We start from the raw sequence: 18,513 nt of genomic DNA on the forward strand, positions 1-18,513 counted from the left end.
GGTGTATGATGTGCTGTTACTTGTGCCATCCTAGAAAAATGTTAAATTTGAGGCAGATGTATGATGTGCTGTTACTTGTGCCATCCTAGAGAAATGTTAAATGTGAGGCAGATGTATGATGTGCTGTTACTTGTGCCATCCTAGAGAAATGTTAAATGTGAGGCAGATGTATGATGTGCTGTTACTTGTGCCATCCTAGAGAAATGTTAAATGTGATGCAGATGTATGATGTGTTGTCGCTTTTGCCATCCTAGAGAAATGTTAAATGTGAGGCAGGTGTATGATGTGTTGTCACTTGTGCCATCCTAGAGAAATGTTAAATGTGCGGCAGATGTATGATGTGCAACTATTGCCATCATACAGAAATATTAAATATGAGGGAGACGTATGATGTATTGCTAATTTCATCATACAGGAATATTAAATATGAGGCAGATGTGTGAAATGCTGTTTATTAATGGTACTTGTGTTTGGGTTTTTTGCTCTAAAGCTGTAAATTTTCTGTACATTTTGTTCAAATTTGTTTCTGAAAAAGTAATATTTTATTAATTTTGTGTCTGTGGTTTGAGGCTCATCATGAATATGGGACAGACATAATAGTGTTGCCATGCCCAGGCATTCATCTATCTGTCCTTCTGTATTGCTTTGGGAAGAGAGTCTTTGGTTCAGTTTCTTTTGCACTACTGGATTAGAGGTCTTATAAGTTGTGTCTGGGTGTGAATCCCTGATAACAAAAGTTGGTCAGTGTCATCTGTATTTCATGTATAAATAACTTTGATTAAGTTTTACAGTCAAGTCAGTTTTCCAAACACTTGGCATCAGGGTCGCACAAATTTATGTGTGTAGATGTGTCTTGGTGAGTAACACCCTGATCAAAAGTAGGTTCCTGTGACCTGTATTTTAGGCATCAGCAACTTCTGATGCCACAGATTGTTTTCTTACAATTGTATTTGATTTATATCCCTTCTGCTGGAATCTGGCTGTACTACTGTAGACATCAATGGCTGTGTTTTGGTGATTTTAAATAAAGACTTCAACTTGCAGTTGTTACCACTTTCGATTATGTCACATTTGGTTGCAGAATTGTTTGCCAGAATGTTGTTCTTGTCTTTATGCACTTCACATTTGGTTATTTTTTTTCTCAGGTAGATTTGAAGATGAACCAACCTGTGGTCGACCTTTGGGAATGAAGCTAGACCATGAGGGCTACTTGATAGTTGTAGATTCTTACCTAGGATTATTTAAAGTCAATGTGGCAACAGGTATTTATTTTATATTATCCATATTTAAAGCCATTATGATGATGGGTATTTTTTTTATATTGTCTTTTTTTATACTGTCTTTATTTAAAGTCATTATGTCAACAGGTATTTATTTTATAGTCTTTATTTTATATTGTCTATGTTTGAAACCATTATGACAACAGGTATTTATTTTATATTGTCTTCATTTAATGCCATGATGACAAGAAGTGTTTATTTTGTATTGTCTTGACAACAGGTATTTGTTTTATATTGTCTTTTTTAAAGCCATTATGACAAGTATTTATTTTATATTGTCTTTATTTAAAGCCAATATGACAACAGGTATTCATTTTGTATTGTCTTTATTTTATATTGTCTGATTTTAAAGCCATTATGACAACAGGTATTTATTCTAAATTATCCAGATTAAAGTCAATGTGGCAACAGTTATTTACTTTAGCTTGTCCAGATTTACATTAATAGAAGGAATGACTGTGTACAGTTAACTCAGATGCATAGGGTCCAGTCTTTGCTAAAATGCACTTCACTATGTGGTAATGAAGAAGTCTGCAGTTTTAAGCAGAAGATTTTGCAGTATTATTTTTGTCATGATCCAGCTTAGTGCTTCTATGGGTCAGTATCTAAATGTCACACATAGGTTTCACGAAGAATAAAAACTGAATGTACTTCAGAGTTACAGTCAGCAACATTAAATAATTCATGAAACAATGAACAGATGCAACTTTGACTTACAACAAACCAGGGCAAGTAATGGATCATGTTTAAATATAAGTATGAGAGACTCTTGCTTGCCGCATATCAGCAATATTAATGCCCTTTATTAATTCAACCTGGTAATTTAATGTCAGAGCATTAGGAAGCTCATTGTAACAAACTAATGTATTGTTATGCTGATCAAAACATTTATTTCCCATTTCCAACATTGACCCAAATTTGTATGGTCATCAGCTTCAGGTAAGGGATTAATCCTATGATGGATTGACATCCCATCTACAGGAAACCTTAAATTCCCAGTCATTGATGGCCATACAGACTAGGATTGACATCCCATCTACAGGAAACCTTAAATTCCCAGTCATTGATGACCATACAGACTTGGATTGAAATCCCATCTACAGGAAACCTTAAATTCCCAGTCATTGTTGGCCATACAGACTTGGACTGGCATCCCATCTACAGGAAACCTTAAATTCCCAGTCATTGTTGGCCATACAGACTTGGACTGGCATCCCATCTACAGGAAACCTTAAATTCCCAGTCATTGTTGGCCATACAGACTTGGACTGGCATCCCATCTACAGGAAACCTTAAATTCCCAGTCATTGTTGGCCATACAGACTTGGACTGGCATCCCATTTACAGGAAACCTTAAATTCCCAGTCATTGATGGCCATACAGACTAGGATTGACATCCCATCTACAGGAAACCTTAAATTCCCAGTCATTGATGACCATACAGACTTGGATTGAAATCCCATCTACAGGAAACCTTAAATTCCCAGTCATTGATGGCCATACGGACTAGGATTGACATCCCATCTACAGGAAACCTTAAATTCCCAGTCATTGATGGCCATACAGACTTGGATTGAAATCCCATCTACAGGAAACCTTAAATTCCCAGTCATTGTTGGCCATACAGACTTGGACTGGCATCCCATCTACAGGAAACCTTAAATTCCCAGTCATTGTTGGCCATACAGACTTGGACTGGCATCCCATCTACAGGAAACCTTAAATTCCCAGTCATTGTTGGCCATACAGACTTGGACTGTCATCCCATCTGCAGGAAACCTTAAATTCCCAGTCATTGTTGGCCATACAGACTTGGACTGGCATCCCATTTACAGGAAACCTTAAATTCCCAGTCATTGATGGCCATACAGACTTGGATTGAAATCCCATCTACAGGAAACCTTAAATTCCCAGTCATTGTTGGCCATACAGACTTGGATTGACATCCCATTTACAGGAAACCTTAAATTCCCAGTCTTTTCTGGCCATACAGACTTGAACTGGCATCCCATCTATAGGTAACCTGTAATACCCATCCATACAAACTTGGACTGGCATAACATATATAGGTAACCCAGAATACCCAGTAAAACACATCCATACTAACTTTTACTGGCAACTCATCTACAGATAACCTTGAATAGCCACTAATACCCATCCATACATACTTGGACTGGCATCCCATCTATAGGTAACCTTGAATACCCAGTAAAACCCATCCATACAAACTTGGACTGGCATCTCATAAATAGGTAACCCAGAATACCCATCCATACAAACTTGGACTGGCTTCACATCTATAGATAACCTTGAATACCCAGTAATACCCATCCATACAAACTTGGACTGGCATCCCATCTATAGGTAACCTTAAATACCCAGTAATACCCATCCATACAAACTTGGACTGGCATCTCATCTATAGATAACCTTGAATACCCAGTAATACCCATCCATACAAACTTGGACTGGCATCTCATATATAGATAACCTTGAATACCCAGTAATACCCATTCATACATACTTGGACTGGCATCTCATCTATAGATAACCTAGAATAACCAGTAATACCCATCCATACATACTTGGACTGGCATCCCATGTATAGATAACCTTGAATACCCATTAATACCCATCTATACAAATTTGGACTGGCATCACATCTATAGATAACCTTGAATACCCAGTAAAACCCATCCATACAAACTTGGACTGGCATCTCATCTATAGGTAACCTTGAATACCCAGTAATACCCATCCATACATTCTTGGACTGGCATCCCATCTATAGATAACCTTGAATACCCAGTAAAACCCATCCATACAAACTTGGACTGGCATCACATCCTTAGATAACCTTGAATACCCAGTAATACCCATCCATACAAACTTGGACTGGCATCTCATATATAGATAACCCAGAATACCCAGTAATACCCATCCATACAAACTTGGACTGGCATCTCATCTATAGATAACCTTGAATACCCAGTAATACCCATCCATACAAACTTGGACTGGCATCTCATATACAGGTAACCCAGAATACCCTGTAATACCCATCCATACATACTTGGACTGGCATCTCATCTATAGGTAACCTTGAATACCCAGTAATACCCATGCATACATACTTGGACTGGCATCTCATCTATAGGTAACCTTGAATAACCAGTAATACCCATCCATACATACTTGGACTGGCATCCCATATATAGGTAACCCAGAATACCCAGTAATACCCATCCATACAAACTTGGGACTGACATCCCATCTATAGGTAACCTTGAATACCCAGTAATACCCATCCATACCAACTTGAACTGGCATCCCATCTATAGGAAACTTTCAATTCCCAGTCATTCTTGGCTCAACAAACCTAGACTGACATTCCATCTATAGGAAAATAAGTTACTACCAAAAACATGTGACAGATTTCAAAGCATTAGTCCTTTATTCCTGCTTTTGCAGGATGAGATACAAAATAAATTTGTTTTCTTTTGTTATTGACCAGCCTACATATCCATAGAACTTGAAACATTGACTCTGAATTTTGAACATAATTCCATGGTTTCAAATGCGCTTGCAGACATAATCATTCATTTGGCACAAAATTTGATCAGAAAGCAAAAATGCTATGTTTAGACTGTTTTACATTGAACAGAAAAAGGAGATGATATTGTGCTCTTTTGAAAGCATTCAGCGGCCTGAAAGCTGAATGGGGTGGGTTGAAGATTTTAATTTTAAACATGATGGTTTCAGCTTTTCTTTCTCTGCATATTTGGGCAAAATAAGTCACTGTTTTTATGTATATTTAATTTGTATTGTATCTTGTCTTTTCTCTATGATTGTATATATGTATATCTGTATTTTGCAACTGATCTTCATCCAGTTAATGGTCAACCTGACTAATGACATTTACTGTTTATGTAAAAAAGCATAATGCATAGCTAATATTTTTCTATGATTATAGATTAAATAATCAGATCATTATTGATAGAATTAAAAATGTTTAGTTGAATTTGAGTCTGGAATATGAGGGTTTTTTTTCTTCTCAATTTGAATTCCTAAACTTTGACAACTTTGAATGTTTTGGAAAGGAAACTGACCTGCTACCTGGCTTTGTTATTGTGTCTTAGCCATTTATATCAGTATTGTTTACTTGAATATTACTCATCCTTAGCTTAACATCCAAAAAGTAATCAGTCCTATTGTTGTGTTCACTTTTTAACTTGGGTGGATTTATTCATTCAAATCATTATTCACAGGAATTTTGGAATTAATGTGAAGTCATTTAAGGACCTTTTGGATTATATTATTGTGTTACATCAAGACTGTCAACACATTGCTACATTCTAGGCCATAGGCACATTAGCACATTCATGACTACAGGCACATCAACACATTCTATATTGGAACCTATTTGGATCACCACTGGACTTAATTTAAAACTGTTTAACTCATTCGGCCCTGGAATTTTTTGTCGTTTTTGCCTGAAATGCGAGTAGGAAAGAAATTTTTGGGCGCTATTTCTGAATGCATCATAATACATAGACTTTCAACAGATTTTCCATTAGACTAATGCCTAGTTGTAATAGAAACATCGTTTTCCATTGGTTATTTGCTTGCGCATGAACAAAAGGGTAAAAGTTGGAGTTCTTTTTATTCCAAATGCCTACCTTATCATAGTTTTTGCAAAGGTTCACCTGTCTGTGTGCAGTTCAGACCGGTCTGAGGCCAAAAGCCCTAAAATCTGGACACAAAATCAGATTTCGAGCACAAGCGAAATTTGGGTGGGAAAAGCAGGTCCAAAAAATTAGATTTTTCCCTCTGTATTTTGTAGTGCAGCTAGAACGGCCAGATTATTTGGTATCATTGTAGAGCTATATATGTCTGCATTTTTGTAATACCACCCACTTTGGTGTATGTTAAATGACCTTGTTGCTGCAGAGCTTGGAAGTCGGGTACAGCCTCATCATGCCTACATGTGGGATTGGGGCCGAATGAATTAACAGAATGATGGCTTTGCATGAAGATCTTTCAGCTATGTACAAATACTGTCATATTTGCCATCAAATATTGCCTCCATTACTAAAGATGGAAACAAATTTAACACAGAATTTTATTGAATTGGATTGGAACTGTTCTTTTACATCGGCCTTGAAAGTTAGTAATGATTATGCAGATCTGCAGACATTTTGACTGCAATTACCAAATAAAGAAAAAGTGTAAAATGAAAAAAATGAATGACAGAATTGGACCAAATTTATAGGAAGATAGCCTGGTTTAAATGTCTTTTAACTTAATACAGATCATACTACTCTGCCTTTAAATACAGCTAAAGATAGTAGATCACATTTCAAAAAATAAAATTCGACAGTTTGAAGAAATTTGGACTGAAAGCATCCTGATAGCTCATATTTCTTGGCTAAATGATGTTGACTTTTAGATATCAGCCAGATGGGCTTGAGTCTTTTGTTGCTGACCACATGCTTATTGTAGATAGTGTCACAGGATCAACAGACAAAATGTTATGATTATACATAGCTTGAAAATTTCAGATACATTTGGTGCTGGGGGGCTGATGTAGATCATTTCATAGAATATCAGACTCATAATCCAAGGGTCTCCAGTTCCTCACCTACCCAGTCTAGCCCGGGTTGGTAGCCTCAATGTGTCCTTGGAAAAGGCATTTAGCTTCCATTTCTATGCATGATATAGCTGGTAATATATTTAAGGTGTCATTAAATCAACCACACAAGGTGCTTTAATGCATGGAAAAGTATGTATGAAACCATGTTTTGCTGTGAATTTCAACAGTGTTCCTCATGTGTCAGCAAAACTAAGAACTTCCTGAACCATTCATGATCCTTTATTTTTAAAATGATAAAAATTCTGTGACTCTTACAGGTGATGTCCATTTGCTATGGCCATCCTCTGCCCCTATCAATGGGAAGGTTCCGAGATTCCTGAATGACCTATACATCATGCCTGATGGACTGATCTACATAACAGATTCCAGCACTAAATGGGACAGGAGACATAACAGATATCTTGTCATGGAGGGAGAAACCTCAGGGAGGTCAGAATAAAGGATAAGAAATTCTTTAGATCCAAAATATAATTATGTGCAGTATACATAAATGTAAACATATACATCATCCTTAAACCAGATACAACCATTCTGGTGGCCTAAATGGTTAGAGTGTTGGCCTTGGATGTGGGAGGTTGCATGTTCAAACCCTGGCTGAGTCATACAAAACACTTATATAAATGGTACTAGCAGCTGCCTCACTTGGCGCTCAGCATTAAGAGGTTAGTGCTATGACAGGTCAACTTGGTGTCAGGATAATGTAACTGGGTGGGACATCATGCTTCATGTATGCAGCATGATGCCCCATTGTTAGACATCACTATAATCTGACACTACAGACATAATAATGATATGACTAAAATTGTTCAAGCTTTGATAAAAAATGCAAAACACACACACACAATGAGATAATTTTTGAGGTGGCTGTTATACAGAGGTTGATTATTAGAATTACCATATTGAGACCAAAATATGTGGCATGTCAGATTGGAAGTTAGGCAGAGGTGCCATTCATTTGTGTCTGACTGGCCTGTTTGAAGAAGATTCCCTGTATTGCCCTTTTCAGGCCATTCATTTGTGTCTGAATTGAGAGCAGGGTTACAGACTGGCCTGTTTGAAGAAGATTCACTGTATTCCCTTTTCAAGCCTGTAGGCACTACAGTAATCTAGTGAAATTGTCACCTTGTCCCACTTTGCCAGTAAGTTCCTCATTTTGGACTGCAGTCTCCCACTTTTTATTTATATTGTATGTGCAAGTGCCAAGTTATATATAGTCATTAGACTTGATACCTGAACACAGCTGTGTGGAATCTGTACCATATGTATATCCCAGCATGTCTTTCACTCTCAGACATGTGTCTGTCACGTGTAAACATAAAAATCCCCAGATAATCCTGGAGGGTGACTTGCCAAAAAAAGTCAGGAGTGTTGGGGGAACATCCCCCAATGGAGATACAGTGGTTCAGGGGGGTGGTAGGGTGCAAAACAATTTTAGGGTTTTCAAAAACCACTGCATAGTCTCTTCTGGCATCTTTATGGCTTATTTTTTGTGTGAATTTCATTCAAATATTTCTTAAAGCAGTACTTTTTAAAAATAGGCAAGTGTAAAGTTAAAGTAGTTGGGTAAATCACCCCACTCTCAGCTGTTAAGGAAAGTACTGTAAGTTGCATGCTTTGCTATCTTTCTCATTCAAATACAATTAATGACTCATTTTTAGTGTAATTTATGTGCAGTGCGAAATAATATGGTCAGCATGATGATATATATTTGACTGACCTTAGTTAAGTTAGATAGGGTCTAGTTAAATGAGTATGCTTTTGAAAACCAAACAAAATTCACGTCCGATTTTTTTTCCTATTATTCATGTAAGTGCTTTTTATTAGATTGCAGTTGCTTTTTAATTATAAAAGTAAGAAATTTGGATTGTTTTCAATTTTTAATGTCCTAAGTATGTGTAGTCTCTTTCAACCAGACTTTTTAGTGTTTCTAAATCATCATCTTATAAGGGTTTGACCAAATTCTTTATTTATCTCTTTTATTAATAAAAGGCCGTTAAGAAAAACTGAAATTAAAAGACATTTCTCCCAGTCTCAAAATAACATAATGTATCTTTGGCAATCTTTCAAACCAAAATAATGTTGAAACCCTCCAAAATATAATTTAAGACGACTAATAATGTGAGAGTGTGTTACAGACAACCAGTGAAATATGTCCATGTGCATGTCATCTTACCATCACAGTTGTATCACCCGGTGTCATCAGTCAATGAAATTGCCTCTTCCAATTTTTGAGAAAGCATCATTCTGACATTATGAGGAAAATTTTAACCAGACCCACATATGGAAAAGATCACTAGGAATAACACAAGAATCTGCTTAAATGAGATTACAATATATATATATATAGCTGTGCAGTCAGTTTTCATTGCATAATGACCTTCAGTCTTGCCATGAATTAATAATTTCTCATAATGAACACCATTGGGGGATTTTCACAGTGGTCCACATGGGCTGAATGTGGGCAATTATCGCAACAAAAAGAATCAGAATCTTGAATTCTGTCAGCATTAACCTATTGCTCTCAAATGGTTTATTTATTCCCATGTATAAAGGTCTGAGACTCGATTCCCGGTCTCCTAGAAAATATCCTAACATCCATTACAGAAACCTGGTTAGGTTATTTCCTCTGTATAAATCTCCAGATGCATGTATACAAAAATTATTTTTACATATGTTTACATCTCTTAACAATGATTTTTGTATTGACTCCCAGGCCTTTTGAAGAAAACAAGTAGTTCTACTATTTTACAATCTTGATGTTCATTTGGATTAAACATGCATGGATGAAATAAAATATGCTTTCAGAAGGATTTAAATTTTTCTGCAACAGTTTCACTTGAATGAAAGATCAAGTTGAACAATTATTAAATTAAATTAAATTAAATTTTTCATTACTAGTAGCATTTAATATTCTGTTTTTCATCTTCAGTAACATTATTGTGTGACTAGTTTTTTTTTCCTTTATGCTCTGAATCCATACTCCATCTCAATCTCACAACATATTGATTTATGCTTTTGATTCCATACTTGTCTCACAACGTATTGATTTTTGCTCTCGATCCATAATTGTCTCACAACATATCGATTTTTGCTCTCAATTTATACTTGTCTCACAACATTGATTTTCGCTCTCAATCCATTCTTGTCTCACAACATATTGATTTTTGCTCTCAATCCATACTTGGGTAATGATTTTTGGCTGTTAGGTACTTTATTTCTCTTTATTTCTCTATCACTTTTTTATATGACATCCATAGACACCACTGACAACCATAGACACGTCTGATACCTTATTGACTAAAGACACCTTAGGCAATAAACTTGATTAAAAGCATGACAGAGTCATGGCAAGATTGAAGACAATCCATGCATGTTTAATCCAAATGAACATCAGGATTGTAAAAGTATGCATATTAAACATATTTTTCAAGACGCAAGATTCAAATACATTATACAGCAATAAGCTGAATATTCAGCAATCACCTGTATTCATGGAAACATGTCACAATGATGAAGATGCAAACTTTGGCATCATGTCTGGTATCCTTCTCACATGGTTGACCATTATCCTTCCTTGTAGTCACTGATATACAAAGGAAAATATTGCCAACTTCCTATATCTGTGTAATTTGACTCCTACTCAGCTTATTATTGCTTACTGGCTGTGAAAAAAAGGATTGGGGGGTGTGTGTACTAAGGAGAAGATTGTCTTTATTCATATAATACATAATCCTGGGCAGAAAACAACTTTTATCACTTAGGATTCTAGTAGATAATGTTGTTAACCTTGAGTCAACAGGACCTGCAGTAGATCAAAGGAGACAACTTGTCCTTTAACTGTCTCGACAGAAAGAGTTGTGTCCCATAGACAGCGTCCTAACTGACAACTACTTGAAATAGGATGTAGTGGGGTAAGGAGATTATGTTTGCCCGACGAACGCATGTAAGTTCATACGATCGAGAGTTTCAGTCTAAGAAAGTGTGATATTTGAAGATAAATATATATATTCAATGATCACACATCTATAGGGGCCCTGAGTGGTCTAAAGTGCTCTCCGTTACGGATCACTGCCATCTCACCTCTGTCTGTGGCAGTTCGAGTCTAGGATTCAGCCAATGTGGGTATGTGAGAAAGCTTGCCAGTAGCTTCTCGTGGGTCGGTGGTTCTTTCCGGGGTTTTCCCGGGTTTTCCTCCACCATTAATACTGGCCGCCATGTATAGCCTATCGTGTGCTGAAAAATGGCATTAAACCCCACAACAACAACAACAACACACATTTATAGAATTGAATAGGTGTGATATGAGGAGATAATTATTTTCATCCAATAATCACATAATGTATTCCTGTAAAATCGTAGTATGTGAAGAGGAAATAAGCTCATTCAATGGTCATACACAATTATTATTAGCAGAAGTGTGGTATGTGAAGAGAAGTTGGACACATTCAATAACCACACATGATTAATTAGAACAGGGTGATGTGTGGTGAGAAAATGTCACCAATGATAGCCCAAACAAAGTTTTCTAACTGCAGTGTATCCTGACATCAAGGCGAACTCTTACTTTTATACAAGTGGGACTTGCAAACAAATATTCTCAAAAAACAGGAACTAACTTTCACATATATAAATAGCTCAAACTCATGAAAATGGATCCTAGGTGAAATATTGGAAGTGAAGAAATTGTTATTTTAGAATAATAAGAGAAATTTAAGGTCTTTATATACTGAAATTACAGCATTAGCTATGTGCATCTTTAACTAACAAAATTGTTAATGCATTAAAATTAATTGCAAGATAAATATTAAATAAATTATGTAAGTAACTAAAATAAAAAATTAAAGTAAACACCCATGTCTTGCTATATTGACTCTTAAACCTAGATGTTACATATTGCTGTCATACCCAATGAATTTGGGCTTTGGATGATCTCTTGCCTCCATGCTTGCACACCGACATTATGGCATTCTGGGTCCTGATTCAAAATTTCCTGAGCCTTAAATACCGTATAGTTGGAAATTTGCTGGAAAACCATTGAAAGTTGGAATACTGTTGAATAAGTGTTGGAGAAGGTGGATAATTGTTGAAAGATCCTAACTAGTCTTGAGACTTTAAATCTATGCAAAAATAATGATTATTTCCAACCCAGAAGATATATTTGTTGAAATCATCATCAGAAAAAAATACTTTATTGAAAATTTATCCAAAATCCATTGCTGAACTGTAATTTGTTAACTCATTTCACTCTCCATACGGGTGTACTATACTTGACCTATCTTGTGCATGATTAGTGAATTATAAACAGCAATGGCAACAACCTACGAAAGCTACATGTGATAGATCAAATGAAGCCCAGTATTTTATACAAGGATCGATGACATCTATTGAATATCATCTCTGGTAATCAAATATGATGTCCCCAAACATCCCAAATCCTTCAAACTTCTCTTTGTCATGTCAAATAAGCAAATGCGTCCTTCGAAATCGTCAGTAGGTCAGACATATATGTACACATTGTATGTACTGTAATCTGCTGATAGTTCCAGCAACCATTATATTTTTATCAGTAATTAATTTTCCTCCTATTTGAAAAATGCACTTGCTGAATAACAAAAATCAGTTGTGTAATGTAGCAATTCTGGTGGTCTTAAATGTCAGTGACTATAGTGTTTCATGAACTTTCATCAATTTCAGTAAAGACAATAAAACTCGTGACTGTTACACTTGTCTGACAACATTGATTTTTGCTCTCAATCGATACTTGTCTCACAACAATTTTTGCTCTTAATCCATACTTGTCTCACAACATATTGAATTTTGTTCTCAATCCATACTTGTCTCACACTCACAACATGTTTATTTTTCTCTCAATCCATCCTTGTCTCATAACACATTGGTTTTTGCTGCTCTCAATCCATACTTGTCTCACAACACATAGATTTTTTTTTCAATCCTTACTTTTCTCACAACATTGATTTTTGCTGCCAATCCATACTTGTCTCAACATATTGATTTTTGCTCTCAAGCCATACTTGTCTCACAATATATTGATTCTTGCTCTCAATCCTTGTCTCACAACACATTGGTTTTTGCTGCTCTCAGTCCATACTTGTCTCACAACGTGTTCATTTTTTTCAATCCATATTTGTCTCACAACATTGATTTTTGCTGCCAGTACATACTTGTCTCAACATATTGATTTTTGCTCTCAACCCATACTTGTCTCAACATACTGATTTTTGCTCTCAATCCATACTTGTCTCACAAAATATTGATTTTTGCTCTCAATCCATACTTGTCTCACAACATATTGATTTTTGCTCTCAACCCATACTTGTCTCAACATACTGATTTTTGCTCTCAATCCATACTTGTCTCACAAAATATTGATTTTTGCTCTCATTCCATACTTGTCTCAACATATTGATTTAAATCAGTGAGTGGAAATTATAGCTACCGGATACTGTATAGATTCAAGTGCATTGAGACACTATAAAATGCTATATAATTATATTTACAAAGGTTTAAATTAAAAATTATATGTAAAAGCTAAAAATGTATTACCAGATTACACTAATGATGTTGATGCCTCAAATAGCTTTGTTAATCTAGAGTCTAGGAATTTAAATAAAGTAAGATAATGGAGAGGGCGGGGCTTCTTCATCATATGTGGCTAAATGTTTGGTCTTTAAATGTATGGCTCAGGGTAACAACAAAATCCATGAAAATTGGTGATACTACAGTAAACCATTTTTGTGTTTTCAGGCTCTTATCTTATAATCCAAAAACTAACATCACTACAGAGTTGGCCAGTGGCTTTGCATTTGCCAATGGAATCCAGTTAACAAGAAACGGAGATGCCATCCTAATCTGTGAGACAACCAAGGCTAGAATCATGAAGTAAGATTTTGTTATCTCACCAGCATCATCAGAAAATGAGATTAATAGAACCAGTGTTGGGGTTTCATGCAAAAATGGAAATTGCAGTCAATGGGTTAAATTATTTGTCTGCTGTGAGACTGTACCAAACAGAAGACATATATTGTTAACCCAAGACTGTCTCTGTGGTAACTCATTAATTTAGTATTTTTCTCACCAATGAGTTCATTATTTTATTCTGTGAATGGTTTACATAATGTAAATTTGCTAGAATTCTATATTCTTTACATGCAAATGTGCTGACACCACTAATTGTTAATCATTCAAAGTTTCATCTTATGGATTAATACCATTCCAAAATTAAGCTGCACAACAGTTAAAATGTTTTCACCTCCATTGAAGAAGGTATGTATTCCACAAAAAGTGAAATATAGATTGGAGTATGCCAAAAATTGGCCTTGCATTCTGCCATCAGACATCGATGTACATTATGCTTTTCGTACAGTGTTATGCCATGAATATTTGAATTGGGAATGTGCACAGAAGATCATATCATTGCTTACAATTTCCCTGTCATACATGTGATACATAATAATATTATATAGTACATGTATGACAAATAAAATGTAAACAACAGTTAGAGCCCCTGTGGGCATGCGACACAATGATGGGTGAAAGCACACAGCTTGCAAAAAGCACGTAAATATTGACAAATGCAGAGCACCCAGCAGATTTCAGCTTTTGAGTACTTTAAGCCACCTACTCAAGTCCTGCAAGCTACCAGTGCTGAAGCATTGTTTGTGAGTTTTCTTGTTGAACATAACCTATTGTAAGGAAAAACAAGACAAACTTTGTGCCTCCTTAGGTGCTGAAAATTTGCAACAAGTTTAGTCACCAAGATTAAACAGTTTTGAAAACAAATTTGCCATAGCCCCATTGAGGAAGTTCAAGTCTGTCGCAGTATCATATCATAACAAATAGTGTGAAGTTGGTGTATATCAGTAAATTTGGCTGCAAATAAATATGTACTTGTAATCAATGTAAATAATGTTTTAGTTTTATTTCAGGATTTTCATATAATGTATTACTGACCATCACAATGGATGGAGCTAGCGTCACAGTATAATTTTTAACTAATTGTGTTCAAAATTCACTAATTTTTATCCCTCTTTTCATTCATTGCAAGTCTTGACGGTTGGCAGCTGTTTTCATGACTTTGTTTAAGCACATAAAACTGAACTCATGACATTTGCATCAGCTCTGATAACACATGGGTAAAAATGAATTCTACAGCATCCAGGCTAATTCTGTGATCCATAGAATTTACCTCAAAGTTGTGAATGGGAAATAGCTCTTGCAACACGTTTGTTAGATCCACATGCCCTATGACTGCACTGTACCATTAACACTATAAGCATGGAAACATATGAAGTTTGATGCCCTGTGGAGATGAACAAGTGGTTTATGGAGGCATGGCCAGATTAAAGGTGCAGGAAGCTCCAGGGCTTTGCAAGGCAGTGAAATAAAATAGTGACTTGGTGATAACTATATAAGGGAGGTGCTTTTTGAATTTGCTCATGGGCATCACACCACCTTAAGCTGGTGTTGGGTGGATTGGATGATTGACAGGTTAGATAAGCTGAAATTAAATGATCTGATTAAAGTACATGTAGTATTATAGCTGTTACCCATACAAACACCAGTCCCAGTGAGTGTATACTTTTTCATGACTCACCAATAACAGATGCTGGTGCTTAAACTTTATGTTTTTTATGCTGATATAACTGGAGGCTTTTTGAACTTGCATTTAATATTGAAAACGGATTGTTTTAAGTATGTATTATGTAAATATGGGAAATTCCATTTCTTCATATTGATTATTGTTCTGGTACAGTTGTAAAATAACAGTTTGATTGTCCTTATTTTGTTATATATATGAATCAGATCTTATGGGAAGTCATCATCTGTCCATCAGGCTATAATCACTCCCTTGTATTTGCTTGTAGTTACGATCAAACAATAATAATGCATACATAATGTTTGAACCATTCTTCAAATATCAGCCAAATCTTATAAATGATGTGCACAGTTGAAAGACAGTTTCGTTGACAATAATGAAATATTTCATACATGCACATGTTTGGAAAAGTTTTTCTTTACATATAAAAATAGTACTAACAGCTGCCTCGTTTGGTACTCAGCATTAAGAGGTTAGTGTTATGACTGGTCTGCCAGGTGTCAGGATAATGTGACTGGGTGGGACATCATGCTACATGTCACAATGCCACACTGTAGACATGATAGCGATATGATTGTAATTTTTTTAAAGCTACATTAAAAATCCCAATCACACCCACACCCACACACACAATAAAATAATGTTCAAAAACCATCTACTGTTTGTTCCAGGTATAATCTTCTAGGACCAAATGCTGGTCAGGTGGAAGTTTTTGCAGACAATCTGCCAGGTCTCCCAGATAACATTCGCCGCAGCAGTTCAGGTGGCTACTGGGTTGGATTTGCAGGAATAAGAAGAAAGGATAAGTTTTCTTTGGTAGATTTTTCTGCCCCAAGACCATGGTTGAGGAAACTAGTCACTAAGGTATTTATTAAGTGGAATAAATATCTCACAAGCCCAGATTTATTTATGTTTTGTATGGACCACTGAGTTTATTAAACTCCTTACAACAACATTCATTTCAGTAGAATACAGTAGAATGCTATTGTCCTGAATCTGCTTAGCTGGAACACATCTGATTTGTTTAAAGCAGTAACACAGTACCTATTATTACTGCATCTTTTCCTGGCACTAGGCACTGATCCAGGGAGATTATTGCTTCCTAGAATCACAAAAAAAAGCCATGATCCAAGTCTGGTATAAGGATCAAAATACAGTAGTCCCCCTCTTGACCCCCCCTCCCGGACCAGTGGCCATCTGCTCCTTACGGCCAGAATTCGTTGGCACAGATGAGTTTGTGTTCAAAAGTACCCCTCACGAAAGGCCACCCAGCTAATATGACCAGCGGCCAGCATATTAGTGCAATAATATAAAATTTACCCCTCACAAGCGGCTGCATTTTATTTATATGTATCCAGAGCCAGTATTTTATTCATAACGTGTGTTAAGTAATCCGATTTCTGTTTCCAGATGTCAGATTTTCATTACTGAAAGAAGTCTTGACTAAAGTACATGTACCACTACAGTTAATATTATATCATTTACACCTCATGGGAAGGCACATTTATTCCATAAAGCTGAGAAAGACTCAAATTTTAATCCATACAAAAGGCTAAGTACATGTAGTCCAATTAGCCATCCTGCTGTGTTATCATAAGATGTCCGGTTTAGTCGCTCTGATAATTGTTAAGATTACAATTATTGAACAGTAGTAACAGCTGAAAAGTAGCAGTATCGATGTAGAGCAGGAAAATGGTTTAATAGTGTGATGTTACTGGTACATATCAAAGCTGTTTTGGCTTCTCTCACTTAGTGTAAAAAAATGTATAAAAACAATAGGGTATAAAAACAATAGGGTAACAGACTGTGACGGACGAATCACATGACAAGATCACTTCCTTTAAAAACACACAGCAATTTGTTTAGATGCATAAAATATTGTTTTATCAGTATTGTAGTTAGCAACATGAATAACTTACTGCAAAAAGATCAACATGTCATCGAGGGAAAGAAACATTCTCAGTTTAGAAGAGAAAGTGAAAGTAATTCAACTGACTGAGCAGTGGGGGGGGGTCAAGGATCCTTGCAGAAAACTAATGTTGGACAGTCTCGGAAAAACAATATTGTGAAAGATAAGGAAACAATTCGGCAGAAGTGGGAAGGTGAAATGGATGGAGAAAGGAAGATTGTTTGAGCCAGGAGATGTTTGTATCCTGATTTGAATGACATGAAAAAGCAACAATTTTGTCAGTTGAATTGGGATATGACGACTTTACTGCAAGTAACGGATGGTTGCACAGATTTCAAGTACAACACAATATTAAGTGTTCTGTCCTTAGTGGAGAATCAACTGATGTTAATAATGAAGTTGTCGAAGATTGGAACAAAAGACTAAACTATATATGCTGGGGATATGACAGCAAGGATATTTTTAATTGTGACGAGACTGGTTTGTTTTTTAGACTGTTACCAACAAAGTGACATATGATGTGATCTGTAACATAATTATAAAGACAGTTTTAAAACTATATCAATGGTTATTCATAACATTCTTTTGAAAATGATGAAACAGTTTGTTTTACATTTATTTCACAACATGCATGTGATTTTTTTAATGAAATAATTAAATGTTTTAGAATTAAATGTACTTGTGAATTTCTTCATATGTATTTACTGTTTGCATTTGTCATCCCCCTCTAGAAAGGCCACCCTCATTATAAGGCCACTTCCCTGCTGCAATAGGGGTGACCTTATAAGAGGGGGACTACTGTATTGTCCTTCATTTCTGTAGACTTTGTTCACTTTTACTCATTTAGGTCTCTTCGCATTTTTATATTTCATATTTCTTTTGTGTGTTGTATTTGTTAATTTCTTCCCAGTCAGTAAACTGCTCCAGTGGCTTAGTGGTTAGAGCATCCACCTGGGGAGGTCGTGGGTTCGATCCCCAGCTGAGTCATATCAAAGACTTACAAAAATGGTACTAACAGCTGCCTCGCTTGGCGCTCAGCATAAAAAGGTTAGTG

The 18,513-nt window shown here is 35.9% G+C and overlaps 1 protein-coding gene across 1 annotated transcript in view; it reads left to right on the forward strand.

The window, feature by feature from the left end:
• Nucleotides 1–18,513, forward strand: part of LOC149804998 (adipocyte plasma membrane-associated protein-like) — a 51,283-nt gene that overhangs the window by 21,399 nt on the left and 11,371 nt on the right. The window contains exons 6-9 of the mRNA XM_089946426.1: nucleotides 1,146–1,262; nucleotides 7,191–7,362; nucleotides 13,699–13,833; nucleotides 16,222–16,414. Of these exons, the coding sequence (XP_089802552.1) occupies nucleotides 1,146–1,262; nucleotides 7,191–7,362; nucleotides 13,699–13,833; nucleotides 16,222–16,414 (617 nt within the window). The remainder of the gene's footprint in view (nucleotides 1–1,145; nucleotides 1,263–7,190; nucleotides 7,363–13,698; nucleotides 13,834–16,221; nucleotides 16,415–18,513) is intronic.

Source organism: Sinohyriopsis cumingii, chromosome 2 (assembly GCF_028554795.1).
Source record: "Sinohyriopsis cumingii isolate HCF-2022 chromosome 2, ASM2855479v2, whole genome shotgun sequence".
Lineage (NCBI taxonomy): Eukaryota > Metazoa > Mollusca > Bivalvia > Unionida > Unionidae > Sinohyriopsis > Sinohyriopsis cumingii.